Below are 20,106 nucleotides of genomic sequence, written 5' to 3'. Positions count from 1 at the left end.
CATTTGAGTCCGTTCCTTAAACAGCGTTTGAGTACGTGCCTTAAACAGCACTGCAACTCGGCTAAAAAGGGGTGAGAACCCACCCAAATAACATCCCCAAAAGGGTGAACAAGTGTCACTATACATGCCATCTGCACCAGTATGCTTAGTGTTTGGCACCACTCATAAAGGGCAGGGGGCCAGGTCAGATGACTGATGACAGAGAAGAATTCTAAATTGAGTGTCCATGAAACATGAGGCGACAAGATGGCGCTGTGCCACAAGGATACACCACACCCGGAAGACCTTAGAAAGTAATTTTAATATTTATTTTAAATCCGGACCCTAATTTGCATAAGCCACGCCCCTTTTTACCTGTGCCACGCCCACAGACATTCCAGGGTGTCAGGTGACTGCCAGGTGTCAATCCAGTGAAGCCCCACCCACTCTCCACCCCTGCACATAGTCCCTACCCCCTAGCTAACAGGAAGTGCTTCTAGCTTAATTCAAACCTGCATAGACGCCTTCCTGTCTGTCAGGCAGGGGCCAAAGCCCCACCCTCTAATGCCCCCATACCCTAGTGTGGGAAAGCGCCATAGCCAGCTGCCCCATAAGTCTTTGCAGTACTTTACTGGCATATCATTTCCCAAATTTGGAGGGGGCTGGAAGTGGGCGTGGAGGGGACGAGGTGAGGGATAAAAGCGTGGTGTCATTCGAGCAGGTGCCTTACTCAGTGGTGGAGAGCAGAAGCCACTTCTAGGGGCTCTGTTATCATGCACGCTCTAAAACTCCCTCTCACCGTCTCTTCAGACTCAGACTCAGCCCCTTCCAGCCCCGCCGCAACATCGTCGCCCCGGCTGGAGGGCCCGGGCACCACAACCAGAGCACCCCCTGCTTTGGAGGGGGCTGCTAATATTGACCCAGCCAGCGGATCATCGTCCGGGCAATTTCGGAAGAGAATCTTGGGCACCAGTGACTCCCCGGTCCTCTTTATCCACCGTCCGGGAACTTCAGGAACTACGAAGCGACTAGAGTACAGGTAACTAATTGATTTCCCCTTGTTCATGCCTTTTGTGTATGAGTGAAGGTGCAGTTTAAATATTCTGGTGTGGGTAGGTGGCTGGGGACTTGGGAGAGTTAGGGTCCTTCAGTTAGTCTCTGAAGAGGGGGAAGGTTGCCGCTAAACCGGACGGTCTTAAGAGTGACTTCAACTTCTGAGGGGACAAAAGGACAACTGGGACTGGGACTTAAAGGGCTGCACAAAGCTACAAGGAAAGTATGGTTTCGTTCTCTAATCTACCATGCAAAGGGGAGAGGCAGCGCTCTTTCTCTTCCCAGCAGGAGTACACAGCTGTTTTTGCAAATGTGAAATTTTTCTGTGTGAACATTTTCCCCCTGGTGTATGCTCCCCCCGCTCCTCCCCCCCACCCCCACCCCACTCCCGGCTAAACTGTGCAGAGGGGCCAGAGATTCTAGAGCAGTGTGGGGGTGTGTATTATTATTATACATATATATTATGTAGATGTATGTATATATATATATATATATATATAAAATTTTAAAAGCAAAGTTTCCCTGTTTTTATATCCTGTACCTCCTAACTACCACCAGGATACTGGAGGGTAGATAGATAGGATGATGTGCCTTGCTATTCCCTAGCAGGGTTTAAGTACAAAAACTGCTTTTCTCCTGGCTGTGTCTGTCTTTAACTCCCCCTCCCCCCCCCCCCTCCGTGTTCCCTGTGCACAGGCAGGAATTTGGAGCAGCAGCCACAGCACTCCCAGTTGCACATTCATTTGTGCACAAAGCTTTTTTTCCCTGCAACTGGGATCCCAGACTCCTTAATCCACCGGTATAATGTTTATGGGGAGAAGCCCTGCCACCCCTTCCAGAAGTTGCCTTCCTAAGGCAGATCCATGTGCCCTTTGTTTTTTGTTCCCATCCAAGGTAGAAGTGTGAGGAGAGGAATGGGAGACATTCACATTTTTAGCTGTGACCCCTCAAAGAAAGCCTTTTGTGTGCAGCAGCAGTTTTACACCACCACCACCCCCGCCCCCAGCCAGGCAGGAGCCAGATTGTCCTTCCCAAAGGAGGGTCTCCTGCCTCTCCCTGAACAGTTGTCAAACTTGGCAAAGTGACTTCTCACCAACTGCTTCCTCCCTTCTACTGAGAAGGGGGTGGGGAGAGTAGGCAGCTGAAGGGACAGGGTAGGGGGGAGTGCTCCAACCATGACAAGGTGACCCTTGGGCTTCCCCATCCAGCAGCAAGGTGGGGGGAGGGGGCCAGACTCAGCTGGAGAAGATTTGTTTTTGAGATAATCTCAAGGATTTTTGCTTCTCCTCCTCAGGGGACGAGTAATTAAAACAGAGCTCACTGTGCAAGAGGAGGAGGAGGAAGAGGAGAACGACTACGACGACTGCAGGCCCCTAACCCAGGGTTCTGAGTCTCCTAAGGCTAAACTTCTCGTCCAGCCAGAGCTGCAGAAGCCTAAGTCCAGGCCTGTGCCACCAAGGCCTGAGCCGAGGCCTGAGCCACCTAAGCCTGAGCCCAGGCCTGAGCCACCTAAGCCTGAGCCGAGGCCTGAGCCACCAAAGCCTGAGCCGAGGCCTGAGCCACCAAAGCCTGAGCCGAGGCCTGAGCCACCAAAGCCTGAGCCGAGGCCTGTGCCACCTAGGCCTGAGCCAAGGCCTGTACCACCTAGGCCTGAGCCGAGGCCTGTACCACCTAGGCCTGAGCCGAGGCCTCTGCCACCGAGGCCTGAGCTGAGACCTCTGCTACTGAGGTCTGAGCCGAGGCCCGTGCCACCAAGGCCTGAGCTGAGACCTCTGCTACTGAGGCCTGAGCCGAGGCCCGTGCCACCGAGGCCCGAGCTGAGGCCTCTGCCACCAAGGCCCGAGCTGAGGCCTCTGCCACCAAGGCCCGAGTCGAGGCCTCTGCCACCAAGGCCCGAGCCGAGGCCTCTGCCACCGAGGCCTGAGCTGAAGCCTGAGCCTGAGCCTGAGCCCGAGCTGAAGCCTGAGCCGGAACCTGAGAAGAAACAGGCTAGAGCATCCCGAGACTCCAGCCCCGTGCCCAAGTGCTGTGGCCTGTGGCCCAGGAGATCCCCACGCTCCCAGAACTGAATGAAACCTCAGAAACCTCCCACCAGCCCCAGTCTTTCCTCAGAGGTGAGTGTCCTTCAGGTATACAGCAGAACAGAGGTATCTCTAGCACAGGAGCATCAGAGCTCCTGCAAATGCAAGACTCAGCCAAGGAACCAGCCAAGGCTAGGAAGTCTAGTCAGTCACAGTATCTGGGATTCAGGTGCGCTCCAGGTGTCACTTCTTGGGAACAAGGGGTGTAAGCCAAGCAGACACGAGGCAGCAGTCTCTGTAATGCTTCCAGGAGTCCAGGGGCAAAGGTAGCAAATGCTGGGGAAGGGGGGAGGTCAGACAGCTCCAGAGGGAAAGGCAGGGTTCCAGATGAGGAAAGAATCTAAGGAAAGAAAAAAGAAAAACAAACTGTTAGCTAAAAAGAATCTGGAGGCCAAGGAAAGCTGTGTGTGAGGGTTCCTGTTCCCCCTTCCCCTGACTATGCATTTACAGCTGTGGTGCTCCTGCACCAGTGGCTTGACCTCTCTGTGTCTATCCCCATTTGTCAAAGTGTGTGACAGTCTCAGGCTTCCTGGCTGAACTGTGAACAGCAAATGACATAACAACCAAAGAGACATTCTGAGAGCTGTGAAGGGCCTTAGGAGAGTGTGTGTCCTAATTCTATTGTGTTCTGAAGGCCATGGGTTTCCTGTGTGTGAATGGGGTGGGAAGCAGCTAGAGAGGGCACGGGGCCAGAAGCACTGTGGACTCTGCCGAGGAAGCTCTGCTGTTTGGTGGCCCTGCAGTTCACTGGTCAGGTACTGGGTAGGGACCAGGGAGGTAGAGGCTGTGTCTGGTGGAATACTGGAGACTGGGGGGCAGCATGTAGGTCTGTGTCCTTGTGCCTAAGCCTCAAATGGCACAGGCTTCCCAGCAGGTGAATTCCACCCCTCTTCCAGGATATCATGCTCATGCCAGAAAGAAGCCAAGAATCTTCTTTCAAATGTTGGTTCAGACACTAAAACAATTACATAGTGGTATGGCTTCAGTCTATCCAGACCCAGGACACTGGCCTTCCCTGCTGACCCCTCTCCAGTGCCCCCACAGCAACCCTTACTTACTTTTGGTGTGGGTTGTGTTGATCAGTTTGGTGCAATCCTCATGTTGGTGGTTCAGGTAGTGACTTCTTCCCAGGCTTGCAGATTGGCATAGAGCATTGCTTGGGTCTTCCTGGTGTGGAGTCCCTATGTGGTGTCCAAGACCGCAGCCCAGTTGAGTGTGTCCTCTGTGGCAGGCATCCAGCACAGGCATGAGGAAGAGCATGCTGGGGACCCTCGGAGAGAAGTAGGGTGTGTAAAAGTCTTGGCTTATTCCTGAGCAGTTAGCCCGGAGACTACAACAAGCTAGGAAAAGTCACACGGGGGGATAAGGAAGCCCCACTGCCTGGAGGGAGAGAGGGGAGACAAGCAGAGGCCCTGGCTGAGGGTGCCAGCCAGGCTTAGTGGGTAAGTCTGAATCTTAAAGGATATTTAGTTTCTTCAGAATTTGAGCTTTTAAGCCCAGAAAGGAGACCTAGGCTGCCTCGGTGGTGGGGCAGAGCAGGGGAGGGCAAGGATTGGGATCAGCACAGGGCTAAAGTCTAGTGGGCCAGGCCCTATCTAGAAGAAACAATAGACCCCATGCATGCAAGGTAGGCCCCTTTCTACCTTGTAGGGGGGAGAGGGTAGGCAAAAATAAGGAAAAGGAGAGGGCCTTAGAGAAAGAATCTGTCGCTGATCCTAGCTGGGGGTAGGCTGTGTGCTTTTGAGCCCTAGGTTGACCCGGAACTGTACCAGGCTCTTCCCTGCCCCTTGAGCCACACTTTGACTAAATAAGGTCAGGTGAAGGCTCTGTGGGCAGCCACATAGAGGAAGAAGAACACATGCATACCCTGGCCCCCACCCTATCCCGCCTGCATGCCCTGGTGGCTCTTCAATGGACACCTTAAGGTGACCTCAGCGTTTTCCTACCTGGCAAAGTCCAGGAGTTCATCTCCGGGGTGTGAGTCAGCGGCTTCTCCAGAGACCTCTGGAGGGCAGAAAGCAGAGATTAGGCTCTGAAACAGGCCACAGGTTGTGATTGCTGCCCTCTCAGATGCCCCTTAGGAAAAGGAAGGCAGGACTCCAGAATCGGGACTCTGTTCCCAGAACCTTGCTCATCTCTGGCCTGTGCCCCTTCTTGGGGAAAGGTAGAGAACCCCTCTGCCGGCCCTTGCCATTTTTTTTTTCTCTAAAGGAGACCCTTAGCAGAGGGCTTGCAGCCTAATCTGGCCTCACAAGGACTAGAGGTGTTCTCAAACACCTTTTTAATGCTCCTTACTCCCAACAAATTTACAAGTCTCCCTGGAATGAGGAACATCACCATACCGGTCTTCCTAGCTGGAAGCTTCCTCAAATCTATAGGCACAAACTCGGAGAGGCCAGAAAAGCCAGGGATAGAGGCTGGTGGATGGGGGGAGGGGGGCAGCATGGGTGTGGGTGGGGGGAGACAGGCCAGATGTTCTTGGAATGGGACACGGGGGTGATTGATGCAGACTGGAATTTGAAAGGGGAACATTCCCCACGTGCTTCATGCTCCGGGTGGAAAATGGGTGGGGTGGGGGCTCTCTCAGTCCTGCCAAGATAATATGGAGATGCCTCGCCCTGTCTAGGTCCCCACACCTGTCCACTGACTTTAACTCCTGCCTCCCCAGAGCGTTAGGCTTTGAGAGTCCTCCCTGCATACCATCCTCTACGGGTGGTTATAGAGGCAAGCCATGCTTACAGTCATGGCCCCAGGGTTTTCCTCATTCTCCTGCTCTCCAGCTGCTCCCCTATCTAACACCCCACCCCCACCCCCCAGGTCCTGCTAGAATCATGGCCCTTCACCTCCAGCATTGCTCAACTTTGAGGGGGTGGCCTTGTTCCCAGCAACAGTACGGTGAGCCTGTGTATGGTGTGTGGGTTTAATATTTGCCTTTAAGGAGCTGGACTTTCCCCAGCTAGGATTGGGAGGCTAGTGGCAGAAATTTTCTGAGAAAACGAAATGAGGGTTCTAGCATCCGGCAACGGTCACCACTGTATCATTCTGCTATGCTCTTTCCCCCCACTTTCTCCTCTGCTCCCCCATTTTTTACCCACTTTCCACAGTGCCCAAACAAAACTATTTCCTACATTGTTCATCGTTAGGGAGCGGACACGGCCGGATAGGCGTGTGTTAGCACAGGGGCGGTCAAGGGTAGCCACTGGGGGTGCCCCGGGCCCCAAAACTGAGCTAGGGACGAGTCTGCCCCCGGCGGCTGCCTGGCCCCGACTTCGCCTAGGCTCGCGGCGTCTGAGCGCGTGGGGCGCAGGGGCGGCGGGGAGCCGAGCGGGGCGCCGGAACCTAAGGAGCCTCGGGGAGCAGCGCGCTGCTCCCCGACGTTCCGCCTCCCTCTCCGACGCCCGTCCCGCTCGGCCTCTGCTACCCAAACCCTCTCGTTGGCTAGAAGGCGAAAGAACGAAAAATGAAGCTGGCTCGGGCGCGCGCTCTGTGGCGTCCGTGCTCCCAATCTGCGTCGCCTGTGCCCCTTTCCCGCGTCTGGGTTCCCCCGTGAGGGCGCCCCTGCTCCGTGTGAGTTCCTTGGCACCGCGGATCCTGGCGCCCTGTCCTTCCCGGCCCGGGAGCTCACTTTCTCAAATTCAGCTCTAGTTCTCTGTGGTCCCCCTACAACCCGAGGAACTTACCGGCTTCTCTGAACCTCAGGACTTAGTTTGACTGAGATCCTTGAAATTTAAGCATTGCTTTGGGGGGTGGGGGTGGGGGCTCCAAAATCGGTCAGCATTTGTTCTGTTCACAGGGAAAAGGTTTTGTTGTTGTTGTTGTTTGGTTTTTATTTTGTTTTGTTTTGTTTTGTTTTTGATACTTGCTTTCCAAATATTTTAAAGGGTGGGAATTCTGCCTCTGCTGACTCCTCACAATTAGAATATTTTGGCTTGGGCCCCCAAGTTTGCTTCTGGCTCCTAACCATTTTAAATGCAAGCTCCTATATATAGATATAAAACCACCATTCTCAGTTCCCTAAAATTTAAAGTAAGCCTGGGTCCTTAGTCCTTTTGACAAAATTTCCTTACTTGGGAGAGCGGACATTTTGACAGCATTTAGGCACTGTCTCCAGGGGATGAGGTAGCGGGGTGTTTTCCCCATGTTCCTATCATTTTATATCTGCAGTAATGTTCCTGCTGACTCTCTTCCCCCGCCACCCGTCCTCTGGTTTTATTAACGTGGAACACTAGATTCTGTAGTCTATTGCCCTAACTCCAAATTTTACAAGTTGAATCCCACCCAGACAGCTTTAACAATTTTCCTGGCACCTTCAAAGTCCCAACCTTTTTTTCTATGTCCTCCCCTAAATGTAGACACCTCAAATAGCCCTCACTCTCATTTCTCGGATTCCAGAAAATGGAAAGAGTACATTCACCAATCACATCTAAAATTCACTTAACAAGACCCCCCCCCAAAAAATTCCACGAATACACACTGGTCACAAGGCTTTGGGGCTCCCTAGAGCTCCTGCAAGCATTCTGGCCATGGTTAGGGTTCTTTAAAATATAAAATATAAACTCTCTCACTAAAGCCCCCAAAGCAGGCTGAGCAATGATGTAAGGCATGAACTTCTATGTGGCAGAGGGCTTTCCATGCTATCCCAAGTCTTATATGACTGTTCCATGTCTTTCTGGGTCACAGATGGCACAAAATTAACTCTTGGCCAAGTCCTTTTTCTTTATATTAGAATGTTGAATGTCTCCAATCCTTGAACACTGATCATTTTTTTCTGCATCAAATCTGGGTCCCTTTAACTTAACAATTTGGAAAAAAAAATTTTTTTTAACTCAGACACCAATTGCAAAATCCAGTACCATCCTGTATCCTTTTCATCCCCCGTGTTGGCTCATGCCTGGTGTCCTCAAACATTAGGCAATATTTTCCAGGCCCCCCAAAACACACTTAGTGTTAGCCTTGGGTCACAAAAAGGTTCTGATTTCTCCCACTGCAATACCAGCTATACACCCACTCAGCCCCCCTACATTTCAAACACACCCCCCCCACACACACACACACACTATCTTGCACAATCTCTGCAGATTGCAAATTTGGGGGATTGGTTCTCAGGCCCCATAATTTAGGAACCCATAATCTCTATTCCTTGTAATGTAGAGACTGGCCCTGAAGGACCAGGAAACTTTAGATTCAGAAATTATCTTCCTGGGCCCCCCCAAATTCAGGTACTCCAAAACAAATTGAGATTTTTTTCTTCCAAAGAGTTCGGTTTTTATTAAACTTTAATGAACTTTGTTGAATTTATGACTTCTACTGGAGTCTCCCTATATTTGGATAATGTTTTATGGTCCCCAAAGCACACTGAAAAAAAAAGTCCCAGATCCCCCAATTCCTAGGTTTTAAAGGTCTGTGTCTTACAAATTTCCTAGCTACTAATTCTATTCCCTGCAATTTAGATTTCATCATCCATTGGGTAATTTTTATTGATCCACAAAACAGGGAGTATGTTTCTCCAAGAACAAACATTGTCCAAGAAAACATACAAACTCCCCCTTGTTCAACAAAAAGATCAATAGGAATCTGTTTAGGAAATTAAAATATTAAAAGACATTGATTTTTTCTGGCTTTCTCAAATGGACTTCTTGCATTTCTAATTCCACCACATTTAGACAGCATTTCCTCATTCTCTAGAGGACTTCTCTGAAGCCACAGAAATTAGAGGTGATTTTTCCCGGGTGTTGTAGGGCCCACTGGCTTCAGGGTGAACCCTAGTCTCCACTCCCACCCCTCAAAAGAACTGACCTGAATTCCCTAAAATCCATCTGTTGTTTTTCATCTCCCATTTTTAAGCAATTAAAATTAAGCTCCCCTAAATTTCATGTTGGGAATTTTCTTAAACCCAACAGCAACAACAAACCACCTAACTTCTACAAATTAGTCTAGGATTTTGTGGGTTCCCCAAGCTTTCTAACCAAGATATTGGGTTCCCCTCGTTAGGCCTGGATCAAGATGCCCCCCATTTTTGCATAGAATAATTTTCCTCATTCCCCAACTTGGATTCTAATTTTTCTGGAATCTCAAATTTAGTCATTCGCCACAGTTTTCCCATTTATGGAGTCGCCTTCGAGTCCCCCTACTTTGGGCCGCTCATTCCCAGGACCGCAAATCAGACAAGGGTCTGACTTGGGATCCCCGAAATTTGATCATTGTTTCCGCTGGCCACTTTCGGCAGCTTCCCGTCCTGCGCATAACAGTGGTATCGGCCTCGTCACTTCTCCTACGGTGTCCCAGCGGCAGCACAGATTTTGGAAAAGTGTGTGTGCCCCAAACACGCACTGGACACTGCGCGGCGGCCAGGACGTGGGCAGTGTTGCTCCCGTGTCCAGGAAAACGACTGGGCATTGCCCCCAGTTTCCCCCAAATTTGGGCATTGTCCCCGGGTCTTCCAACGGACTGGGCGTTGCCCCGGTTCACTGGGGACTGCCCTTGGGGTCTCGCTCACCTTCAGCAGCGTCCACTTCAGCAGCTCCCACTTCATCCGCTCTCCCGCCCTTCTCCTCCGATCCTCCTGCGCCAGCGGACCCGACCTTCGGCCTTGTGGTGAGCTCCCCGTGGCGCGCTCCCTCGTGCCCCAGCTCTTCCACTGCGGGGCACCGGCTACCTCGCAGTTTGTCCTCAGGGCTGCTGCGGAGTAGCGCGGGAGCGGGCTGCTGGCTTCTCCCTCGGCGGCAGCGCTCCTTTGGGCTGGGCGCTCCGAAACGCGCGCCACTTTGTGTGCACTCTGCAAACAACGCGGTGGTAGGGAAAGCGCCTGGGCGGCCAGGAAGCGGGAAGGGCAGAGCGCTCGGGCGGCTTGGAGCCTCCAACCCTACAGGTCGAGGGCTTGGGGAAGCGAGTGTAGAGCGCGGGCGCGGTGATTGATGGTCGGGCCGGGAGGTTAGCCCCGGGTGCACTGGTTTCCGCCAGTAGTGGCCCTTTAGAGGCCTAGAGGTGCGGAGGTCGGGAGAGGGAAACAAGGTGCACCGGTTTAGAAGTGATTTTGACTTGGTAAAAATCACAATGGCTTCTTATATCTGAAACCACCCGGGGAGAGTTTCTTAATAGCCCGGAATTATCGCATTGGCCCCTGGGGCCGAACCTGCAACTAAGCAAATTCAAAGTGCTGAGGACAGGGAACTGTTATCTGCTCATACTGGGTGGGGTCCCAAAGGCGCGCCGCTTAGAAGCACTTCAGTGAGCTCTGGTTTACAGGTCTGGTTTGAGCTACGTTTCCCGCCCTGCTTCTTTTTCTGCTGAAGGGCGCAGACATTGTGCGGGGGCTCCACGCGGGGCCCAGATTTGGCGTGGCCAAGCCAGCCTTCCCTTCATGGTGCACCTGGTGGCCCCCCAAAGGCTGCTAGGAGATCCCAGGCAAAGCAGAGGTTAGGGGCGCTTAGTAAGATCTATCTGGCTGCTATTCGAGGTGCCTCACAGCCCGCCCTGCCTGCTCAGGCAGGTGGAGGCTGCGCGCTCCCCCCCCCCCCCCCAGCCGATCCAGGGGACTGTCCCCTGCTTAGCAAGTAGGTCCCTGTGAGAACCCTCTACCCAGCTACCTGCGCCTTAACTCAGTCGGCCGGGATGCGCCTACCTTGTAACCCTCTAACTGAGCACAGGTCCTGCCACTACCACTGAGGCCTAGGGTGCCACGCACGTTGGTTCGCACCACGCGCCCATGTTGCACAAGCACAGGGCACCCCGGAAACATGACATGGGACCTCGATTTTTAGGGATAGACACCCAGGATTTAGTGGGCCTGTTGGGGCGCACAGCCCCCCCCCATCTTTGCCACCAGGCACTCCACTCCCCCCCCCCACCGGCAACCCCCGTGCCCAGGGCCCCCGACCCGCATTCCCCGCGTGGCTCGAGTTGCGGGGGCGGTCCCGGGGCGGGGCGAGGGCCCTGCGGACGCCCATTGGCGCGGGCGTAAGGCCAGCGGGGCCCGAGCGGGCGCCGAGCCGCGGGGTGGCGCGGCTATAAGAACCGGGCGTTGGCGCCCGGAGTTCGCCTGCTCTCCGGCGGAGCTGCGTGAGGCCAGGCCGGCCCCCGGCCCCCCCTTCCGGCCGCCCCCGCCTCCTGGCCCACGCCCGCCCGCGCTCGGCCCGCCAGCGCCTCCATCCGGGCTGGCGGCCCCGCGTCGACGCCGTCCGCCACCTCGCTGCTGCTAACTCCTGTGCAGGGCGCCGTCGGCGGGGCCGCGCTCCGTCGGGCCTGCGGATCTCCCCACCGCCTCCTCCTCTATCTACCTCAACACCCCATTCCTGCTTCGCCAGAGGAGGCGGTCCCCACCGCAGGCAGTCCGGCTTGCAGGTCGCCGGCGTTGTCATCCCCCGCGCTTCCCCTCCCAGCCCTCCCCGGTGCGCAGCCCGGCTGCTCCCCTCTTTTCGCTGCAGTCCCGAGCAGCTGAGGCGCCGCCACGCCTGTCCCCCCCACAAGAAGCCCGGGCTTACGACGGCTGAGGGCTCCGTCGACCCTAACCGAGCTGGGTGCCCGTGGCCGGGGTGACGCCTCCATTCCTCCCCCCTCAACACCGTCCTCGGTCCTTCGAAGTTGCATCCTCTCCTCTGCTTAGGGTGCGCCCCCCCTCGCGCACCCGCTTACCCGCCACCTTTCCTAAGCTCCCCTCCTGCCCCCTCCCCGTTCCTCCTCGCCTCAGACTCCCTCCCCCTCACGTCCGCCCTCTGCCTTCGCCTACCCAAGTGGATTAATTATACGCTTTCTGTTTCTCTCCGTGCTGTCCTCTCCCGCTGTGAGCCTACCCGCCTCTCGCTGTCCTCTCTCCCTCTCTCCCTCTCTGTGGTCCCCCCCTTTCACGTTCACTCTGTCTCTCTCACTATCTCTGCCCCCCAACTATCCTTGATACAACAGCTGACCTCATTTCCCGATACCTTTTCCCCCCCGAAAGTACAATATCTGGCCCGCCCCAGCCCTAAGATACCCTAAAGAAGCAGAAGAGACGCCCCCCTCCCCACCAAAAAAGCCATCTCCCCGTTCTGTCCCGTCGCACATTCGGCCTCTGCGACTCGGGCAGAGCGGCGCTGGCAGAGGAGTGCCCGGCAGAAGGGCCTTCGCCCGCTGTTCGGTTTGCATACCCGCAGCAGGGAGATGGGCGGCAGCGTCGCCGGCTTCCAGGTAAGGGCTCTCAGGGGCCCTGGGAGTGGGGGGTGCGCAGAGCCCGGCTTGGGCATGGCGGGACTGGTGCGGTGGGTGGGGGGCTGGGGGCTCGTTCCCTAAGCAAACTTTTGTTCCCCCTTGCGCCATGGAGTGGGGGAAGGGGCGGGGGTATGGGGGCTGTTGGGGAGGGGGTGTGTAAGTTGAACTCACAGGAGACTTCCTGGTGCTTTACTGTGTGTTGGGGAAGGGGGGGATGGATGAGCTGCATAAAATGTACGATTCGTGCTGTGCAGGCCCTGTACACCCCCCCCCAAGGGTGCTGAGTGATGAGGAGGGGGGCAGAGTCTCCGAAGCCCACCCTGGTATGTTGACTTTGTGCCAATGAGACAGGAAGGAAAAGTGGGTGGGCGGGGCCAAGAGCCCCCCAAAATTGGTAAAAGAGTCAAGCCAGACCCCACAGTTAGCTTTTCCCCCCACCCACACACCCCAACTCTGTCCCCAACATTCCCAACCTGGAATGTTGGGGGGAGAGGGGACGGTTTCGGGCTCAGAAGGGCAGAAATGTTACAGTTCAAAGAGAAATAACTGCCCCTGCCTTTTACTGGGTGTAACTTTCCATAGGAGGATGTGGGAAGGAGCCCCCTCCCTCCCCCCATTGGTCTGTGCAGAAAGGGCTGGGGGCGCACGATGAGGCCCCCCTCCCACTGGTGGTGCTTTGCTAAGGAATGGTCCAAGGCTAGCTCTTGGGGGTGCAGGAGAAAAGGGACTGGCTGGAAGGAGGGAGGGGGCGGGTGCAAAGGGGGCGGGGGGAGTGGTCAGCAGGGAGGGGGTGGGGGGTAGGGTGGAGCCGGGACTGGGAGGAGCCACTCAGACATAAAAAGCGGAGGCACTGACCAGTTCGCAAACTGGACATTAGCTTCTCCTGTGAGAACCTTCCAGCCTTTTCCTGTCTTCATCCTCTTCCAGCCCCAGCGGCCTCCTTACCCAACTTCAGGTAACCAGGGCTGTGGAGCCAGGACCCTGCTGCCATCCCCACTCCGGCTTGCCCAGTGGGGTGGTCAGGGCACCGGGTAGCCTGAGGCCTCTGCCCTTGCAGCCGGGCCTGCTACCTCTCCCAAGCCTTCGTTCTCCCTCAGCCTCTGTCCTATGCCCCCCACTAGATCCAGGCTTCCTTACCTGCCCAGTCCTCTACTTTTCCTTCCTCTCTGCCTCCCCACTCCAACAAATTCGGGCCTTCCCTGGGCCCTCACCTGTCCCTTGCCTCCTGGTCAATCTCCTGCTTGCTTCTCCTGGACACCTGGGCTGAACCAGCCAGTGTGGTCTTGGCTTTGGGAAGGGACTTCGAGGTCAGCTCCGTCTGCCTGCCCCCCGCCCCCAGAACTAACTGCTGTAGCTATAGCCTGCTGATCGCAAGTGGTTGGTGGCACAGAGGGTATTGGGAGGATCGGTCTGGGTCTTGATGAAGTGGGCAAAGATGACTTTTAGTTACCCAAGGGAGCTCGAACAAATTTGTTTCTTGATTATTCCGCACTGGTCTCTCACATGTTTCTTTGCAGCAAGAAATCCCCTGGGCCTATGGAGCAGAGATTGAGGCTGCGGCCTGGAGGGCTCTACTTAACTGAAGGGTCAAGGGTGGCTTACTGTGGGTCATCGTGGCCTCCCACCACTAAAAAAGCTAGCTAACCATTGTCCCCGCCTGTAGCCACATAGCCTGTGGAGGGGGTGTGTCCCTCCAAAATGGGGTGTTTAGCCTCCCAAGGACCCAAACTGCTGCCCTGGGTAAATTTAGCTCTTATCAGAAAGATGATTCTATGGGCCATAAAGGGACCCTCTAGGGTCCCTGACCATGGATGGCAAGCTCTGAGGTGCCCAGGAAAGTCTATACTTGGAGGACTGGGTGACCCTGGAGAGCAAGGCTCACAGGAGTGCTGGCTATCCCATTGCGCTAACCATTGGATTCTGACATGGGCCCTGCTCACCATGGCCTGGGAGGTGGGGTGGATGGGTGGGGCTGGCTCTGCTGCTTAGGGAGGGGTGGCCAGCTGGGGGGCGGGTAGGTTGGGAATGGTCCCTTTGGATGCACATGCTCCATGGTGGGTGGGGTGGAGCTATCTGCCATCTTGGCCAATGCTTGGAGGCCAGAGTAGGAGTGGCAGTAGTGATGTGCCCTTGGGCTGGCCCCACCCCCATGATGTCATAGCATGGAAACCAGGTCCAGTGTCCAGCACTGGCCCCTGCTGCTGTGGGTGTGGTTAAGCTGCAATTGCGCCCATGGATGGGTGGTCCTCAAGGGTTTCTTACAGTTCAAAGCCACCACGGGGTGCCTTCCTGGGGTCCATTGAATTTCTCCACACTCAAAGTAGTTTTTGACCTCAGCAATTCAAGTCCCCCTGTTTTCACAGGTTAAATAAATAGTGACATGGCTGTCTTTCAGATTCCAATTGCATTTTTAATTAAGAGATGATAGGTGTCTTTGGTGGGGCCTGGGTGGGGGTGAGCCATTCTCCTGGGATTAGGGGTGTGGCTTGGGGGCCTCTAGCTCAAAGCCTGCGTTTCTTTCTCCAGGTACCAATGGGGATCCCAGTGGGGAAGTCGATGTTGGTGCTTCTCATCTCTTTGGCCTTCGCCTTGTGCTGCATCGCTGCTTACGGCCCCGGAGAGACTCTGTGCGGAGGGGAGCTTGTTGACACGCTTCAGTTTGTCTGTTCGGACCGCGGCTTCTACTTCAGTATGTAACTCCAGAGAGGTGGGGGCGGGGGAAGCAAGCCTCCCTGGATGGGGTGACAATTAGTACACTGGTCTGGCCTTGCTCTTAAGCTACCCCTTCCCCCCCCCCCCCGGGCAAGGTCGTAATCTCAAAGTCACAAGTCTGATAGTTTTAAAAGTTTTTAAAGTTGATAAAAGCAAAACCAAATGTGGATGTCAAGTCTCAGCCAGGTTGAGAGTGCACGTGTAGTTTGGGGGTACAAGGGGAGAGCTGGACCTTGGCCATCCAACTTGAGGGGTTCCCAGGACTACAACATGGGGTGCTTGCCTGCTTTCAATGTTCATGCTTCTCTTGATTTCCCAGTTGGGGAAGGGGCTGGGCATGGGCTCACTGCTCACAGAAGGCAGTGATGGGGACACATGGGTGGGGCATGCCTGGGAGGGGCAGGGGCACCAGAATGGATGACTATCCTTGCTGGCATGGGCCACTCTATCTTCCTCGCCTGGTCCTGGACACGCAGCCTCTTCTTCTTCACTTCTGCCTACCTGCCTGTGAACTGCTCTGGAAACAACTACTGCTCATGGGTACTGCAGGACCAGTCCTTGGTCGAGAGCCACTCCTGCACGGAGGGGCTTCACAGATAGGAGGGCCCCAAGCCCAACCTCGGACCGTGGGGGAGAGGGGGAAGACGGGAGAAGAGAAGGGAGTGGTTTTTGGGTGCCTCACTCCTCCCCTCCCGTCTTGTTCTCTCCTGCCCTATCTTCCCTTCCTGTCACAGTTCAGCGATGGGGGTTGGGGGTGGGCCCCTCAGGACGGGCCCCAAGTACAGGGACCACACCTGTGTCCACCATGGCCCCCTCGAGGGGCTCACCCCCTCCTCCTCCCTGTTTTCCAAACCACTCCAGTGTGGCCTCTGGTCTCCATGGAGTCTGTGGGACAGTGAAGCTGTGCTGTGTTAGTTACCAGACAGGAGGCACCAGATGCCAGGGGCTGGTCCTGCAGCATGCACCTTTATTTTTCCTTTCTGGGCATCTTGGCCTGTCTGGCTCACACTTCTACCACATCCCTGCAGGGTGACCTAGTATCCGGCCAGGGTCTAGTGGAAGGGCAGGGGTAGTTCCTTCTTCAGCCTTCCCCTCCTGGGGGGCGGGGCTGGGGTGGCCACCCCAATGGGTGCTGACCCCAGTAGACACTAACTGAAGTTGTCTGTCCTGTGGAACTTCCAGGCAGGCCTTCAAGCCGTGCCAACCGTCGCAGCCGTGGCATCGTGGAAGAGTGCTGCTTCCGCAGCTGCGACCTGGCCCTCCTGGAGACATACTGTGCCACCCCCGCCAAGTCCGAGAGGGACGTGTCTACCTCTCAGGCCGTACTTCCGGTAGGTAGCGAGGTGGGGTTGAAGGAATTATGGGGTGAGACAAAGAGACCACTCACTTCTTGATTTGGGGTACCACGAAGCCCCCCTCACACATTTTACTGTCAGCCTCTGCTCATTAACATAGATATTTCAGGGAAGTTGCCCTGAGGTGGGGTGACTCTAGTGGGGCTGGGGATATGCGACACCTAGATGGGAGCTCAGGCTAACATGATACCCTGAAACCTGCTGACTAGCACCTCCTCTCCAGGACGACTTCCCCAGATACCCCGTGGGCAAGTTCTTCCAATATGACACCTGGAGACAGTCCGCGGGACGCCTGCGCAGAGGCCTGCCTGCCCTCCTGCGTGCCCGCCGGGGTCGCATGCTTGCCAAAGAGCTCAAAGAGTTCAGAGAGGCCAAACGTCATCGTCCCCTGATCGTGTTACCACCCAAAGACCCCGCCCACGGGGGAGCCTCTTCGGAGATGTCCAGCAACCATCAGTGAATCAAATTATGTGGTAATTCTGCAATGTAGTACCATCAATCTGTGACCTCCTCTTGAGCAGGGACAGTTCCATCACGTCCCACACTAAGATCTCTCTGCTCCACTCCCTCCCCAGGTTTCTCCTTACCCACCCCCATGCCCCGCCTCCCCACATCAGGCTGTTCCCCTTGCCCCACACCATCGGGCAAGGGGATCTCAGCAGTTCTAAAAAACCAAATTTGATTGGCTCTAAACAACCCAATTGACACCCCCCAAATTATATATTCACATTAAAAAAAACTTTAAAAACTACAGTCCCTTTAAAAACAAATTGGCTTTTAAGAAATTCCATAACTGATAATCTAAAAATTAAATAACTAAAGAAATTAATTGGCTAAAAACATACTAAAAATTAATTGGCTTAAAAACAATTGGCAAAATCAAATAATTCGGCGCCCCCCCCCCTTCATCTTCTTTCCATTTGGATCTTTAGTCAAATTGGCTAAGACTTGGATCCCAGAACCCAAGAAGAAAGGAAGGGGACCCAAAATTTTGCAGGTGGCATGTCATTGCTTCAGTGCCCTCTCCTTATCCCAAGCACCTTTAGTGTAAAGCTGGCTGAGAACAACAATAGCCGCCCAAACTCTTTCTTCACTGGTCATTCCATCACAAATGTCCCCCATGTCACCAAGGGGGCTGGGTGAAAGAACCCAAGGAGAAGAACAGAACATGAAAACTGGAAATAGAACTTAATTGGCACAAGCCCCCAGTCCCAAAATCTCACTTTTCCCTACCTACCCTAAAAAGCACATGATTATACTCACACCCACAGGCATTAACACACACATACACATAACACATATGCACACACACACACACACACACACACACACACACACAGAGGTATGCACACCCACATAATTGGATGAAAACATTGAAATGGCTGAACAACTTCGATTTGAACCACATTCCCCAAAACAAGGCCCATCCCAAATTTCCTGAGCAGTTTGCATGGTTTGAGCTCTCCTCCCAATCCATCTAGTTTCTGCTGCTGCTTATTGGCTCTATGTGTGACCAGGCTGCTAGTTCTGTCTTTCTCAGTGAGGGAGGTGTTCTAGCAAGGCTCAATTCCATCTAAGCACCTGTCCACATGGTGAGCCCGGTGCTCCCCAACCACCCCCGCCATGAGGACCAATGACTAGCCAGTGTAGAATAAGTTTGGCCAGATAAGGAGATGGCACTGCCAAGTGATACATGCTGCCCAAGTAACCTGACCCCTAGTTGTGCTCCTGGGAGGAAAGATCTGGGGGACAACCCCTACCCTGAGCACACCTATGGGCCATCTTTGTCAGTCTCCTGGGGAGCCCCCGCTTTTTAGGGGCTCCCCAGGAGACTCACACTGATGTGGGGAGTGTGGGAAGTCTGGCGGTTGGAGGGGTGGGTGGGGGGCAGTGGGGGCTGGGTGGGGGGAGCTATGGGTAGGAAGTGGTCCCAGAGAGGTTTTAGGTGGAAGAATCAGGAGGAGTCACAGGTCAACTTGCAGAATTACTGAAGAATTAGGACCCCAAATTTTATGCCAATTGATCTATTCCCCTCTTTTTATTTCTGGGGCCGGTTTTTTCCTTTTTTTTTTAATCCCTCCTTAGCTTTTTATGCGCTCATAATCAATTGTACCCATTCCCTACATAACGGGAGCAGTGATCAGGTAATGAATGCATCGAGCCATCAACACCAGCTAGAGCCATCAACACCGGCTACCACAATGTCCTGCTCTCCACAACCTTGATTTTTTTTTTTATCTCTCTCTATCGCTTGGCCTGAGTTGGGAGTGGAGTCTCTGTGGGGTGCTGGCCACGCACCCACAGAGAAATAAAAGGAATTGAGAAGGTCGCTACCTGGCCTGACTTCTGGGGACAGTGGCTGGTCCCCAGAAGTTCTGAGGAGTGGAGGGGGCGTGGGGCAGTGTCCCCTCAGGTGTTAGGAAGGTGCTCGGAGGCCACAAAAGATGGGGCTCCCAGCTGGCCACTGCCAGTTGGGGGGGAAGGGGATAGAGATGTGAGAGTAGACAGGTTACATCAGGCGGGAGCAAGTGGCTGCCTTCTGAGCATTTGGGGGAGAACCTCTCCCGTCCCTCAGTGTCATCTTGCCCACTCCTCAGCACCCCACCTTGCCCCCAGGAGGTCTGGAGCTCTACAGACCTCCTGGGGGCAAGGTGGGGTGAGGCCCGGAGTTGGGGAAGCTAGGAGGCTTAAAGCCTACAGAGCCAGGAGAACTGTATACACGGGGTCATCTGGGCCCTGGGGCCTGAGGGTCTGGCGAGCCGTAGCAGCCACTCCACGGTGCCTAGGACTGCGGCGGGGAACAGGGCGGCTGGAGGTTTACCTCACCCCCACTTCTGCTTCCAGTGCAGTCCCCCTGCCCAACAGTCCAACTAGCAATCTAGAGGCCTGAGGCTTCTGGGCCCAGGTGACAGGACTGGCACCACCCTGGGGGCGGTGTGTGTCAGCCAAGCATGGCACAGAGGGTCCCTCAGCAAGTGCCTAAAGAATGGGCCATTTGGAACATTGGACAGAAACTCAAAGAGTAAATTGTTATAATTGGAGACTATGAATTGGCCTGGTATCCAAAACATCTCGAGGCACCCTAAATTACCTGCCCATTTGGCTGGACACCCACCCAGTGTTAATATGCCTCGTGGGATGGGTGCTTTCAGGGGCATTTGCTGACCACCCTCTGTGTCCCCACATTTGCAGTTCTCCCCATCATAGGTCACCTTGATGCAGGCACCTCCCTGGCCTCCTATGCCTAGTGTGGCCCTCCATCTTGTCTCTTCCCTACTGTCTTCAGTGGGATCCCCTCTTGGGTCCCTCCCTTTGTCATCATGTGAAGACTTCCCACGCGTCGAACGCCATATGTCACCTGTGCCACTGTCCATGTCATCCAGCAGTGGCCCCAGGTGTTTGCCTCAACTCAGTCCCTCTAACATGCATTTTCTGGCAAAATCCAAAGCTTGGGTTTTGTTTTTAACCTGTTAACGCTCGCAAACCTAATAAAGCATTTAAAATACTATTTATTGAGTTCTTTGCTCTTTTATTTGGGGGAGGGGGCAAAGGGAGGGAGGGGAGGAGTAAAGGGTACCTGATGCGTGGGGGAGGGGGACATGGGGGGCAGCAGATGAAGAGGAAAAGCCTTTGAAGTATGAGAAGAAGTAGGGCTCAATAAGCCACTCTGAGGAACCCAGAGGGTAGAGGACATTTGCCCTAAGTCCTCAAAGATGGGGTGCTGTGGTGCTAAAGGGGTCCCA

General features: G+C 54.6%; 1 protein-coding gene, 1 long non-coding RNA gene and 1 other non-coding gene across 9 annotated transcripts; 2 read left to right on the top strand and 1 right to left on the bottom strand.

Annotated features, from left to right (window-relative positions):
• Positions 1-282: 282 nt before the first annotated feature.
• Igf2os (insulin-like growth factor 2, opposite strand) lies at positions 283-10,959 on the bottom strand. Its single transcript, NR_002855.3, has 4 exons — positions 9,610-10,959; positions 5,060-5,117; positions 4,172-4,383; positions 283-3,453 (listed from the first exon to the last, which is right to left on the bottom strand). It is a non-coding gene; the product is annotated as an insulin-like growth factor 2, opposite strand (long non-coding RNA).
• On the top strand, positions 3,823-19,871 carry Igf2 (insulin-like growth factor 2). Of its 7 annotated transcripts, NM_001315489.1 has the most exons (5): positions 13,143-13,251; positions 14,823-14,985; positions 16,191-16,339; positions 16,587-16,849; positions 19,015-19,871. In NM_001315489.1, the coding sequence occupies exons 2-4, from the start codon at positions 14,829-14,831 to the stop codon at positions 16,821-16,823; spliced, it is 543 nt and encodes a 180-aa protein (NP_001302418.1). In that variant the 5' UTR covers positions 13,143-13,251; positions 14,823-14,828; the 3' UTR covers positions 16,824-16,849; positions 19,015-19,871. The 7 variants fall into 7 exon arrangements, with proteins under 7 accessions (NP_001302417.1, XP_006508550.1, NP_001116208.1 ...); NM_001315488.1 differs by lacking the exon at positions 13,143-13,251 and adding an exon at positions 3,823-3,863 and having other exon boundaries at positions 16,587-19,871; XM_006508487.1 differs by lacking the exon at positions 13,143-13,251 and adding an exon at positions 8,369-8,828 and having other exon boundaries at positions 16,587-19,871.
• On the top strand, positions 15,643-15,715 carry Mir483 (microRNA 483). The gene has a single exon (NR_030251.1). It is a non-coding gene; the product is annotated as a microRNA 483 (primary transcript).
• Positions 19,872-20,106: the final 235 nt, after the last annotated feature.

Source organism: Mus musculus, chromosome 7, assembly GCF_000001635.26.
Source record: "Mus musculus strain C57BL/6J chromosome 7, GRCm38.p6 C57BL/6J".
Lineage (NCBI taxonomy): Eukaryota > Metazoa > Chordata > Mammalia > Rodentia > Muridae > Mus > Mus musculus.
Note: the sequence above shows the minus strand (reverse complement) of the source record. Positions and strands in the feature narration are given on the sequence as shown.

Coding starts and splice junctions, on each gene's coding strand:
- Igf2 (NM_010514.3), top strand. CDS start 12,249: ATGGGCGGCAGCGTCGCCGGCTTCCAG. Junction 12,276..14,822: donor GCAGCGTCGCCGGCTTCCAG/GTAAGGGCTCTC, acceptor TTCTTTCTCCAG/GTACCAATGGGGATCCCAGT. Junction 16,340..16,586: donor CCTCTCAGGCCGTACTTCCG/GTAGGTAGCGAG, acceptor CCTCCTCTCCAG/GACGACTTCCCCAGATACCC.